This window comes from Pteropus vampyrus, unplaced genomic scaffold, assembly GCF_000151845.1.
Source record: "Pteropus vampyrus isolate Shadow unplaced genomic scaffold, Pvam_2.0 Scaffold241, whole genome shotgun sequence".
NCBI lineage: Eukaryota > Metazoa > Chordata > Mammalia > Chiroptera > Pteropodidae > Pteropus > Pteropus vampyrus.
Window position 1 is genome coordinate 864,788 of NW_011889022.1, and position 13,616 is coordinate 878,403.

General features: G+C 43.1%; 1 protein-coding gene across 2 annotated transcripts in view; it reads right to left on the reverse strand.

The window, feature by feature from the left end:
- Positions 1–153: 153 nt before the first annotated feature.
- The window catches only part of MAEL (maelstrom spermatogenic transposon silencer), a 17,594-nt gene continuing 4,131 nt past the window's right edge, over positions 154–13,616 (reverse strand). For both annotated transcript variants that reach the window (XM_011374198.2, XM_011374197.2), the window contains 8 exons: positions 11,868–11,909; positions 8,243–8,367; positions 7,437–7,491; positions 7,186–7,327; positions 2,475–2,537; positions 1,585–1,717; positions 868–943; positions 154–341 (listed from right to left, as the gene is read on the reverse strand). In XM_011374198.2, the coding sequence (XP_011372500.1) occupies positions 154–341; positions 868–943; positions 1,585–1,717; positions 2,475–2,537; positions 7,186–7,327; positions 7,437–7,491; positions 8,243–8,367; positions 11,868–11,909 (824 nt within the window). The remainder of the gene's footprint in view (positions 342–867; positions 944–1,584; positions 1,718–2,474; positions 2,538–7,185; positions 7,328–7,436; positions 7,492–8,242; positions 8,368–11,867; positions 11,910–13,616) is intronic.

The following is a 13,616-nucleotide window of genomic DNA, read 5'->3' on the forward strand; positions in this document are numbered from 1 at the left end:
TCTTCTCCAACCACAATTATTTTTAATCTATGAACAAATTAAGCAGCTTTTACAGTAGTGGCATTTATCATTGATGTGATCTGTTTAACGAGAGTGTAGTCAGAAGGGAAGTTGGGCCTGTTATTTTTCCAGAAACTGGAAAAAGCACCATCATCACGATAAGGAAGAGAAAGATTTGCACTCATCTTTTTGCGACGTGTACGGCGGGAGCGCGGCCTCGCAGCCGGAGAAGCCGTGGGGCCCGCGGGGTGGGCAGGAGACGCCCTCCAGCAGCCGAGTGATGCCTCTTCCCCGAACGCCGCGGCTGGCACCGGGGCCCTTCACCCCGGACGGGTAGTCGCCTGAGAGATGGAAAATACGAGAACAGAAATGTAGCCCCTCGATCGTTCTGTCACAAGAAGCCCCCTCGGTGGACTCGCGTCCTGCTGCGGGCCGCCACCAAGCCATGATGAAAGGGAGAACGGGACAGCGCCTCCGAGTCACGCTCCGACCCCGGCCGAGCAGGAGCCCGGCTCTGTTCTCAGCCCTGAAACCTAACGGGCGCCACCCAAATGACGTGTCACCAGCTTTTAAACTTTCCTATCTCCCCAAAGACATCAGCACATCAAAGCTATAAAACTGTAGCTGCTACAAGAAAAATAGGTTTTATTTTAAGTGCCCTAAACAAGACTGAAAAATCAGTTAAACTGTATCAAAGTGATACAAAAATGTACATATACGAATCATTTAAGGCACTATCAGCAAATAAAACTACCCAAGCAATGAGACCCTGACACCCTGAAGCTAGTGTGCAGCGGCGTGTAAGCGCCACGCCCTGGGACCCCCATGTATCCGGCTGTGCATTCTTACAAAACACAAGATGCTCACCAGTGGGTGTGTTTGATCTTTGTTCCTGATTAGAAGAGTTGAAATGAGAGAATCCTGGGCTTTCAAACCTTAGCTTCTAAAATGAGGAAAAAAAAAAAACAAAACCACAAAAATGCTCAGTTCTTATCAATGACTGGATCATCTACTACAATTTCGAGTTACTCTCTGAAAACTACATTTTCCAGTGTCTGATCGACTTCTGGGATGCTGCAGAGGGGTGTCTCGGTAGGGACACGGCCTGGATGTGGCAGAGGATGTGGCAGCAGCACATGAACAACGCCAGCCCGAGTGCACTCCTGGCTGCTATGCCCGGTGCGGGGGCCCCTGAGTGAGCAACAACGGGGAGCGTGGGTAGTGGGGAGGTTAGACAGCTTTTAATCAAACCCCGAACTGTATCTTACACATTTTTGGAGTAGACATTTTAGTTATATCATCTACATTCAGATATTTACGTTTTGGAAAACATGTTTGTGCATTTTTTTGTATAAAGACTAATTGCCAACTTTAATTTTCTTAAAACCCTGTTAAATAGAGTGAGAAAATATAGCAGGAAGGAAAAGGGTTTTACGCAAGATGCCCCTGGATGAAACACTGTTTGACGTTCCATGAAGGATTTTTGAAAAACTGTTTAAGCGGGGAGAGAGCAACCGGCTGCCGTGGGCCGGGACCACTGCCTGGGACATAAGAGACCAGGAGCTCCCGACGTCAGCTCCGCACCTGATAACGCCCGGCATCCAACACGACCATCTTGGGTGTCACACTACTGCTGGCTTCGTAGTCCTGGAGCGGCACGTGGGCCTCTGTGAGCTGGATTCCAAAGTGAGTGGCCAGGGAGTTACTGATGCAATACCTTCAAAAGGAAGGCAGAGAGGCCCCTTACCAGAATCCCATCCAGTCCACTCTGAAAGCATTCACCCTTTAAAGCGTTCACGTAAACAGCGCGTGAGAGCTACTGCTTAAAACTCGGGAAAAAGAAATTTAGAGCTGCTGAGAAGAAACAGTAAAGACATATAAAACTGGTCACTCTTGCTATTTTTACTCCAGTATTTTTATATCTTTTTAACTCTCAATGCTCTGATTACCAGATACAATTTCAAGTTCATTGTAAGGGACTATATATGAGAGTAAAGATCACCACAATTCTCAAACGTTTAAGGCAGCACCAGAGTGAGGCTCCTCTACCCTCAGAGCCAACTATCGCCAGCCCTGCCGAGGGGCCACCAGGGCACCCAGAGGTCCGAGGCTCCAGGTGCTTTCACGACAAGCAGGGCAGAAAAGGGTCTACGGGCTTTGAGCGTCTTCACAAGAAGCGCCGCCTTTAATGACAGCAGCGCGTTTCACACTCCGGGGCAGGCTGGGAGGGGAACGTCACTAAATTTCCTGAAGGTTCGCCCAAATCACGCAGGTGGTGACTATGCCAGACAGGTACTGACGTGGGAAGAGTAACAGAAGTAACATGGGGGAAAAAACCCCATTGTGTTTTAAAAGAGAATTGTGAGAAGAGAGGTGAACAGTGATTCACCCCAATCGCCAAAGCAACGGCAAGCAAAATGGCGACGGCCTCGATGGCGAACGGGGCTTTATGGGGACTCCGCGCTCTCACTTACGCGATCTTCTTGCAAACGGCCAGAGCGCAGAAGAGAATATCGTTTTCTTCATGCCACTTGCACCTGTATGAAAAAAGGACTTTAATATCTAGGTCTAACCAAAGTAGTGCAGTTTAAAAGCTTCTATTTGCCGCGCTTCTAACTTAGCCAGTCGACATCTTTCAGGAAAAACTGACACGGTTACTTGAAGATGAAGGTTTCTAATTTAACGCATTTAAAAAAGATTTTTTAAAAAATGGATTTTTACGTTACTTCCTTTGCTGCAAATTCACAGTGCTATGCAAACCACATACAACCGTAACAGGTAAGTGTTACCTTGAAGTACAATGAGTGTCCCAGACACATTAGTGACTCATCCAGCAAACTTCACCAGCACTGCTCTAGGCAGGAGGGACCCAGCACTGAATGACACACACACTTATCCACACGAAACTGACTTTCTAGTGCGGAAGTTCAAAAACTACTACGTAGGATAATGGTTAAGATGACGACACGTTCTGAGGAGGTGGCGGCACAGACCAGCATGACGGCATGAAACGCTGGGGGGTGATGGTTTGGGCGAGGCGGCAGGAGAGGCCACACTCGGAAGTGTGTGAGCAGAGAGTCAGAGGCGATGCGACGTGCGTGTCTGCCAGAGTCACTGCCACCGGGTCTGTCCCCAGAGCGCACAGTCCGAGACACTCAGAACAGCAGTGTCTGCGCAGGGCAGAGCTCGCCCCCTTACCAACGCGCTAAACTGTGACGTAAAAACGCCAGTTACCTGCACTTAATGGAAGTCATTTAACTGAGTAGAAGACTATCTAAAACAAGATTAACAATTTTTCCCACTGCTTTTCCAAAAGATGATTCAATAAATGACTCAAAAACTCAACTGAATTAAAAAAAAAAAAAACTATTCTGAAGTAGCATCAAAATACAAAACTGCACCCCTGAAATCTACCATTGCTGGGGCTCCCGGTTCGAAATGCGTGACTTACCTCCTCCTGCTCCCCAAACCCATCAAGATGAGAAGGAACAAGAACACATGTCCAGAATGAAAAGAACACAGGAAGAGGCCTCCACGAAAGACTTTAACGAATCTGCGGGACACAGGAAGGAGCTGGAGTGGTAACTGGTGACGCTTCACAGAAGTAGTCGCAGCCTTCAGAGGTCGGGAGAGGCTGCACGAGAGAACGCCACCTGCCTGTGGGGACTCTGGCGCTGCCCACTGCATGGCACGTCCCTGGGCGGGGGTAAGACTCAAGGCTGAGCTTCTTCAGTGCAAACCCCATGCACACGAGCCGCTCTTACACGAGGCGGCAGCACGAGGGGGTGCCAGGGCTGGGGTGAAGCCTGTGGCACCCCACGCCCAGGCTTCTGCTTCAGGGTCCCGTCTAGCTCCCTCGTCCGCCTTCCCCACAGCAGAGCCTCAGGAGTCGATTATCCCCACTGAATGATACAGGGCCCTTACTGGGCTCTGCGGCCTCATTTCTAAACGTGAACGACCGTCACCAAGGGCGGTCAGTCAGGGAAAGCCTGCGACACAAAAATGGTCAAGCCAGGGAGCCCATCCTCCCAGCCCGAAGGAATGAGAGTCCGGGAACGAAAGCAAACAGCGTCCGTGCCCCAGCGAGACTGTGCACGCGCTGCACGCGCGGCCAGCTTCCTCACCCTTCAACCCTCGCCAGCCATGACGGCTGTGACGATGTGTGCAACGTGACAGCAGCCGCGGGCTGAGAGGTGCTGCGACCGAATGCCATCAGCCTCTGCCTGGCCGTGCAGCGTCCAGCTGGTCAGGGCTCCTGTGCCGGGTCCTCATCTTTCTGTCCTCTGCCTGCGTGACCTCATCTGCACACCATAAGACCCAGGAAGGCAGCACTGTAGTCACAGTGCAGAAACCCTAGAGTTTACTGACCAAACCCAGAAAGGCCTTTCTGTCCGAACATTTAAAAGCTTTCTGTGAACTCCTGGGTTAAAGAGAATTGAAACTACAGAATATTTTTTAAGTGACAAAACACTGTATGTCAATCTACGGGATGCATTGGAACTGCAATGTTTAGAAGAAAATTCCCTCTACTAAATGCTTATCAATAAAAAAAGATGAATTAAATTCTGAGCCAAAATACGAGAAAGAGAACCACAAAGTACCAAGAAAATAAAATAACAGTCAAAATTAATGAGGAAAACAACAAAAAAAGAGCAGATCTAATAAATTAAAATCCTGTTTTGAAAAAAAAATAACAAAATAGGCAATGCATTAAGCTACCTGATTTAGGAAAAATAAGAAGCACTAATATGCAGGAAATGGTAACAGAACAATTAAAAGAAATTTTTAAAATTATGAGAGACTATTTTGCAGACTTTCCAACAAATAAATTTGGAAACTCATGTAAAATATATAATTTCCTAGAGAAGTACAGGTGACCAAAATTGGTCCCATTAACAGGGACCAATTTTAGGCTAAGAAAGCCTAAGAAAATCAATTTCCCTAGAAGAAACAGTTATCACGGAACTGCCCGCAAACATTCACCAGTCCGGATAAGTACAATCTGTGTGAGAAAAATTTCAAAGCAGACTTGAAAGACCCAAAAGTAGATCAAAACAATGAAACGACACCTCTTGCCTTTGGATGAAATTCAACATTAAAGAGATTTCAGTTCTCTCCAAGGTCATGATACATTCAATGCGATCTAAGGAGCTTTCCTACGGAACTACACTGCAGTGAGTGATTCCTGTGAACATCTTTTGTCTGAACCGTGTCCACGCATTACGCTTTCAAATGATAAGTCAACGAGGACGGGAAAACCAAAACGTGATAAAACTAGCAAATGGACATAACTGTATTTCAGATGATAATTTAACCACACTGAAGGAGGAGATAAAAATAACACAGTCCAAATACCTTTTGAACAAGCTATTTTATTTACTATCAGCCCAAAAACAACTGAAAGTGAATTCTGAGCTGTAGTTAACACGTCTATTTCAGTGGTGTCAATAATTCCAAAATGACTTTTAATGTATCCTGGGACCGAGCAAACCTGTAAAACACTGAGTGCCAAGTTTTTCACTCAGAGAAGGGAGGTTCGGAACGGAGAAGTGGAAAGGGAGACCTCTGAGGCGGGGGGCGGGGCTGCACGCAGGTCTGGCATACGCATCCGCGGGCGGCAGCCCGACCTGCTAGCCGAGGACGTGCACGCAGGCTGTGCGCCCACGATCTCCACGCTCTCCCCGCCGAGGGGACTGGCACCCACGCTGCCCTGGCAGGGATGAGCACGCCGGCGCCCGGGGCCTGACTCCTACACACACGCACCCCTCCACCTAACGGAACCGGGGCTCCCTGCAAAAGCGGCCGGGGCAGAGCTGGAGCAGAAAGAGCCTGGGACACACGGAGCCCAAGGGCAAAGCGGCACGTGACAGGTGAGGAGGCCGCGTCCAAAGGACAGAGACTGCCGGCCATAAACGGAACAATGTGAGCGTGAGGTGGAAGCCACAGATCAGAGCCCACCGAATAAGACAGGAGTCCACGAGTCCTCACGCACATAAACAAATGAAAAAAATAAATAGATGGGCTAAAGGAAAAGCTTTTCTACAGCAGAATGCCAACCAATGAATGTAGAAAGAACCATCAGATTAGAAAATCCCCATTTCACAAATGTAGTAATAATAGATTCAGGCAAAAATCATCTAAAACTAGCAGATTAAAATGTAAGGAATATTACCAAATCTCAAAGTATCTCCCCACAAAACATTAACTATGCTGTGAAAACCGTTAGCTTTTCAATGGAGAATTCTGGCAGACGCGGCCTTAAGCAAGAAGCCCGACTACCAGAGACTGGACAGACCGGCGTGCGCCTGCAAGTGTGACCCAACGAGGGGACATCGCAGCGGTGTCACTCCTGCCAAAAAGACACAACCTCAAGTTGGTCATGAGGAAACAGAGACACTCGAACTGAGAAGGTTCCACACAGCGGCTGGCCATATTCTTCATAAACGGCGAAGCCACGAAGGCCAAAGTGGGGCTGAGGAGGTGGCCCGAAGGTGCAGAGCGCCTGATGCGGCACATCACCCTTTGCTATGAGACATTATCGGGACAACTAGCAGCATGTGAACATGATCTTCAGGTTAGATGACAGCACTGTGTCAGCAGCAGCATCCTGTTTTGATAATTGTGCTGTGGTAATATAAAAATGTTCATGTTCTTAGGAAAACATCGATATTTAGGGGTAAAAAGCCATCACTAACGGCGACTTACTCTCAAGTGGTATATATACTTGAGAGAACGATTAAAGAAAAGTATTAAAATGTTAACAATGACGAAATCTGAGACAATGGTAGGTAGAACTTTTTCCTACTATTCTTGCAACTTTTCTCTAAGCCTGAAATTATTTCCAAAAGTACTCCCAATTTTTTTCACTTACTTATTTCTTATAAGAATTCTATGTAATAAAACATCTGTCTTAAATAAACGTAAAATATTCTTTCCTCGGTAATTTATCACTCAGAAATTCTAAGTGATAAAACACTGTGTCGCTTAAATTTGTAGCTTGTTCTGTTTTTAGTAGTAAAGTAATGATGTATCTTACGATCAACGGATTCTTACATTTACGGAAATACAATCATTCCAGGGTTCTGTAAGAAAATACTGCCTAGAAAAGCAAAAATTAACGCTACCGTATTTTCTCAGTTCAGAAAAGAAGTCGAAATCACTCCATCACAAAACCGCTCTGAATACCTCGTGTTGCTAGAATAATCCCACATGGCCACGTCGAGGAGGCTCCGGACCCAGGTCTTCGAGGGCTCCTTGAGGAATCTTTGCTGGTAGATTCCCACGACAAGGTCTTCGACAGTGAGCAGCTCTAGATCGTGCCTGATTTCTGTCATTGGTGAACAGAAAACACAGCGCGTATGAACTTAGGTATGCAGGCTACGCCCCTCAAAGGGTAAACGAAAGCAGACATTATAACGGGACCGAGTTCTACTCACCCGACGCCTTTGCCATGTGCTTCAGACACCAGTTAACTCTGGCTCTGTCGTCAGACTGGAGAAGAGACAAAAGCTGACTTGTATTTTCTCTTACCTTGAGTTACTTTTAATTAATGCTGTCTTTTCAAACTCGGGGGGGAGGCAGGTAAGAAATGGGGGTGGCGTGAAGGGAGAGACTGAAGAGTTGTGACAACTGAATGACAACTATAAAGGAGCAACATATATTAAGAAAAGACTACTGCTATTAATAACCAGTTACATTTATAAACGATGTTACATACTTTATGAAAACCAAGTGAGACTTGGGTAGGCAAATGAAGAAACCAATGTTCAGAAAAAGATAATCTATTCATGGTTATGCTAATAAAGTGAGGTTAAAATCCAATTTTTCAACTCCTAGCCTAGAAAGATTTAGACAAAATAACAAAGTCTCTCTGAAGACTATAAAAAAGGAGAGTTAAGGGACCGCTGTAGAAACATTCTTGAGTAAATGATAATCCTGCTTAGGCTAAGTATACAGACTAGAACACGTATTCTTCAGGGTAAAAAAATATTGAAGATATTTTAGAAGGAGAAAATAAAAACATGACATCTACCAAAGTAGAAATACGTTTGGCTTTTGCCGTCTTCGAAATCCCTCTACTATCAGAGAAATTTAGAAGGCATTACATCTCATTATGTTCAAAACAATTCACAATGGAGACATTTTCATACATACACACAGTTAATACACAGGGAAAAGTTCTTTCTCTGGGTGCCTTTTGTGGCTCTTTTGACATCTACATGACTACTTTAGCAGAAATCACCTTGCAGTAGATGGGTGGCCAGTTCCCTGGGTTTGGATGAATAAACCTATAAAGGTTTTGTAACACAGTTGCTTGGTCACATCCAGATTCAAAGTTCGAAATAGGAATCTTGTGACTAGAATCACCTGAAGGAAATAAAAAGAAGGCGGGACTAAGACCAACATCACGGAGCAGGTACAGAGGCAGGAACACAGGAAGAGGGTGGTGGGAAACTCGTACGTGAACACACACTTGTGCCAAGCCTGGCTGTGGTTACTTGACATATCTTACCCCATGATCTTAGGAGGCAGGTGGCGTCCGCATATTAGGGAATAGACAACTGAGAATCACAGAAGTTAGTAGTCTACCCTAATTACCTTATCTGCGGTATGCTTTCCACTGTTTCTTACCCATGTCAACTGTGGTCCAAAAACATTAAATGGAAAATTCCCCAAATAAACAATTCGTAAGATTTAAACTGCACACCATTCTGACTAGTGTGATGAAATCTCGCAATGTCCTGCTCTATCCCACCCAGGCCACGACAATCCCTTTGTCCAACGTGCCCATGCTGTATACATTACTCGCCTCTTTGTCACTTAGTAGTCTAGGTTATCAGACAGTCGCAATATCACAGTACTTGTGTTCAAGTCACTCTTGTTTTACTTAATAATGGCCCCTAAATGCAAGAGTAGTGATGCTGGCAATTTGGATATGCCAAAGAGAAGCCATAAAGTGCTTCAAGTAAAAAGGTAAAAGCCCTTGACTTAAGCAAAGAGAAATTCGCACGTTGTGGTCAGATCTGTCATAGGGACGCTTCTCTCCATGAAATTGTAAAGAAGGAAAAAACCATGAAGGGTCTGAGTACAGCACAGTATTTTGAGAGAGACCACAGTCACGTAACTATTATAATTGTTCTATTTTTTTATTGTTCATCTCACTGTACCTAATTTACAAATTAAACTTTATCATAGGCCTGTATGTACAGACGAAAACAGTATACATAGGGCTCAGTACTATCGTGCTTTCAGGCCTCCACTGGGGGTCTTGGGATGGATCCCCCTCGGATGAGGGACTAATGTCGTAAGTTAATAGTTGGTGAAAGGTGGAGTCAGGACTCAAACCCAGGTTTGTTAAGTGACCGAGCCTATAGTGCTTACACTATCTCCGTGCTGCCTTTCGTGAATGTTTTATTAATAAGGCTGGAGAACTCAATCGTAATGACTGCTTTTAAAAAGGTTGTATGATGAGGACATCTACTTCCAGCAAAAAAATGGATCAAGTAACTCAGACCAAGCTTCCCACAAATATTGTCAATGCTTGAGGGTATCAAGAGCACGTAGCAAGGACTTAATAGATCGGGATGCAGGTGCATAAAGAAGCCCGGAGAGGTGAGCCTAGCTTTGGGGGCAGTCTTCCCCCCTGGAGTCCGGTGCCAGGTTGGGGGAGGAAGCTGGCTGGCTGAGAAGTGTGCTTCTGACAGCTTTTGAGACCTGTTGTGCTAGGCCCCAGGTGTCTAGAAAAAGCAAACAGAAATCCTCTGTGGAGGAAAGGATCATTGTTATAAGCTGCAAATTATTTTGAAAACATTTTTTCCCAAACACTCTATGAATAACCAGGTACATAAAGAAAAGAGAATGAGAACCAAAACAAAGCTGGTAGAAAGAGATCCAAAAATACTCCAGATGCTGAAGTTACTGGACACAGATTTTAAACAATCATGCTTATATTTAAAGAAATCAAGGTATAAATTTCCGCATAAAATTGGAAACTATATAAAGGATACAGGAAGAGCTCAGCTTCTGATGACAGACTAGGGAAAAGCTGAACAAATAAACACCTGCTTGAAAGCACTGAAGAGATAAAAATGCAGTGAGAAAATATGGGTCCAAAATCTTGAAAAGGAAGAAATCTGACGCTGAAATCTGAATCTGACGCTGGGTTCAATGATAACTTGGGCATCTCCCAATTCTAGAGGAGGAGATGGAGAGGCTAAGAATCAGAGCAGGCTTCAAAAGACTCAGAGCTAGTAGGAACTGAAAATATTATTCCAGGAACACTGTATGTATAAAAAGTTTGTAATGAAAAATATTCTTCCACTGTTTATGCTGCGCAGTCAATTATAAATTTTACTGATGATCTTTTGATGGTAATCTGTCCACTTTCCTCCCATTTTCGGTAAAGATCAACTAGAAACAGACAAACTGGATTAAGGCGATCTGAGACGGCTAGCGACTCCAGCTTTCTGCCAAGAGCAACGTCTCCTTTGGAGAGATATACAAGTGTTTATATGAGCTGCTCTGCACTCATATAGACACATGAAGAGATCTGATAATTTAACTAGACATCAAGATAACCTACAGACTATAAAAATAGACCCAAGAAGAAAATCCTTGTATCAGTTACCAGACATGAGACTTTAAAATAACAAGGCTTGTTATGTTCAGGGAAATAAAAAATACTGATACTTTCAGCAGAACCACAAAAAAGAACCAGATATAGATCTAAAGACTGAAAACACATTCCTTAGGACAACAAAATAACCTCGAGAACAAAATAACTCTGCCTTCGACATGAATGCACAAAGATCATGAAGATAGTCTTCATTTTTTCTACAGCATTATTTTTTATATCCAAGTCTTTACTCCACCTGGAACTGACTCGTATATTGTGTGAGGCAGAGATTCAGTTTAGCTCCCTGCCCCCACCCCAATTTTGCCCCGTGGATAATCAGTTGTCTCAGCTTCACTTATTAAATAATTAATTTATTCTCCATATGTAGTACCACCTGTATCATCATAATACATGGGTCTTTTTGGTATCTAACCTATTCTACTGATCTGCTTGTTTTTTGGGGTGTCCATATCATACTGTTTATAGAAAAACTCAAAGGATATAACCAAAAATGAATCTAAAATATTTACTTATAAAGAACAGCATTGTAAGTATTACAAAAAAAATTTACTTATAAAGAACAGCAATGTAAATATTATAAAATAGTATTACAAAATAGGCAGATTTGAAAAATGTATTTCTAATTTCAAACATTCTACAAAGTAAAAAATATTTTTCAAACAATATTTTTATGTAAACTTTAAAATAAACCTATTATCATAATTTTCATTTTAGTCAAAGTTAGTTTCTAGAAAAGTTCAGTTCAAGAACTTATGTACACACAGTAGTATCCTGTGGTTGCAAAATATTTAAAATGAAAACCTGATCTCTGTATCTAAAAAATTCAGAGCTCCTTTGTTTAACGCTATCATTCTGTCTTTTTTGAAGCATCATTTTTTTCTTAATTTTGAATGCATATTCCTATAAATGGCCCTAAATCTAGATAATCTGATACCTCTTAAAAGACTTAAGTACCTGGCCAGTAAAAGCAGCTGATCTTGAGGCCAAAGGATACATGCGGAAAATAAAACCATAATCCCCATAAAGGAGAAGGGATATTATCCTGTAAGTCTATATAACCTTAAAGTTTTTAAGGGGCACATGCGCCGTCTACCACATCTATCAAAATTCTCCAACAATTAAGGTTATTCTCCCTCCAACTTACGCTTTATGCGTTTGTTTAAAGCAGTACATCTTAATGAGGAACGCACACATTCAATATCTGTAATCTACTCCACTCCTTTATACTTACTTGCAGCCTGACAATGAAACCGAAATCCTCGTGGAATTTCACCTATAACGCAAAATATTTTGTTGAGAGAAGCAGAAACATGGAAGATCTCTGGTTATCCCATATTAACATTCTACAGGACGACCGAGTCCTAACATAGGTAGGTAACTGCTATTGCCATGGGAAAACACAGAATATTAAACCCTCAGCGTTTTTTTAACCAAAGGTATAATGACTGTCAAAAGGAATCTAGTATGTTGTCTAAGCTTCTTTAAAAAGCACGTTATTCCTGACAAGGAAAGAAATACTGGGTAAAGGAAACCCGGCTAAAGGATGCTTAGGTGGGGTCCATGATGGGCTTCATGAGTTCGCGGAGCTTTTGACAGAGCAACGTACACAGTGCATGCATTTCTCAGAGGAAAAAGTCTCCAAATTCTATCTTTCTAATGATTTACGACCATATGAAAAAACAGGCATTTGCCTTGTTCTAAGCAGCAACTGCTACAAGTGTGAGTGGATGATTAGCTGTCCTGCCATCTAAAAACAAGGAAAAGTGCTGTCTTAATGAGTTTTAAAGCAACGGACAAAACTAAAGATGTTCTTCTTTCCCCAACCTCTTCTCCCGACGTGTATCTCCTGCTGACCTTTAAAGGTACAGTGTTCCCTTAACTACTGTCTACCTTCTTGGGAACTGAATGGAATCCCACATCTTTGTAACCAATCGCTTTCCACAGGAAACAGATAACCAAGAACATCCGAGAGCTTACTGAGGACGAGGCCGCGTCCACATCTTAGGGCAGCATCCATACCTCTCCAACAGGTATGAGCCCACTCTACAGATGAACTAATAGGTTCAGGAAGGTTAAGTACTTTGCTCAAGGTTTCAAACCAGCAGCGGGTTAAAAAATAGTGACTGCTGAGGTGAAGAAATTCTTGAAGGGCCAAGGCATAAAAAGCTTCTAGAAAATTCCAGCATGTAAAGCCGCAGGCAAGCAAATAGCAGCCTGCAGGTTTCCAGGCAGTCTAGCCACCCAACTCTAATGCTTGCTTGAGGTTGAAAGTCTAACCCAAAAACCCTCTGTCAACATCTAATTCTTAACAGTTTTTCAACCAATTATTATGAAGTCTTATTACATTTTAAGAACTCAGCTGTGCATCAGCTTTTAAGAAAACGACTACTGTTATCAAATAGGGCTGAGATAAAAAACATACTTTTTAAGATCTAGTAACCACTTTATCCAGCTACTTACCAGGATTTATAAAACTGTGGAAATCTGCCATAATACCTTCTTGGAGAGAATATTTAACACAGCCTATTTCACAAGGGAGGAAGCGCTGTTCACAATGAGGAGGCAGCTCGCCATGGCTAAAAATGTTCAAAAAATAAAAAATGCCTCCAAGGAGAGCTGGGAAAAAAATCATAAGACAACATGAACAGATGAGCTTCTTAAACTGACCCCTTCTACAAAAGCAAAAGTTTTAGAACCATTTGCCACGTGTTCCTATATTCGTGAACTGGAAAAGAGAAAATTAATCAGCCGCAATGGATAAATTAATCAAACTTTTTACAATTACACTTATCAAGGATTAAAGTAGTTAAGTACTCTTTGCATGAAGCAACAAAATTATTCAAACTGGCAGCCCACTCTATAAAATTTAGCTATATACAAGTCATGAATCCCTGGAATGACTTAAGGAAAGTTGTGACCCACATTCAACAGATATGAGCATTTGAGAAATACAGGCAAGTAGAATCAGTGTGGAAAAACT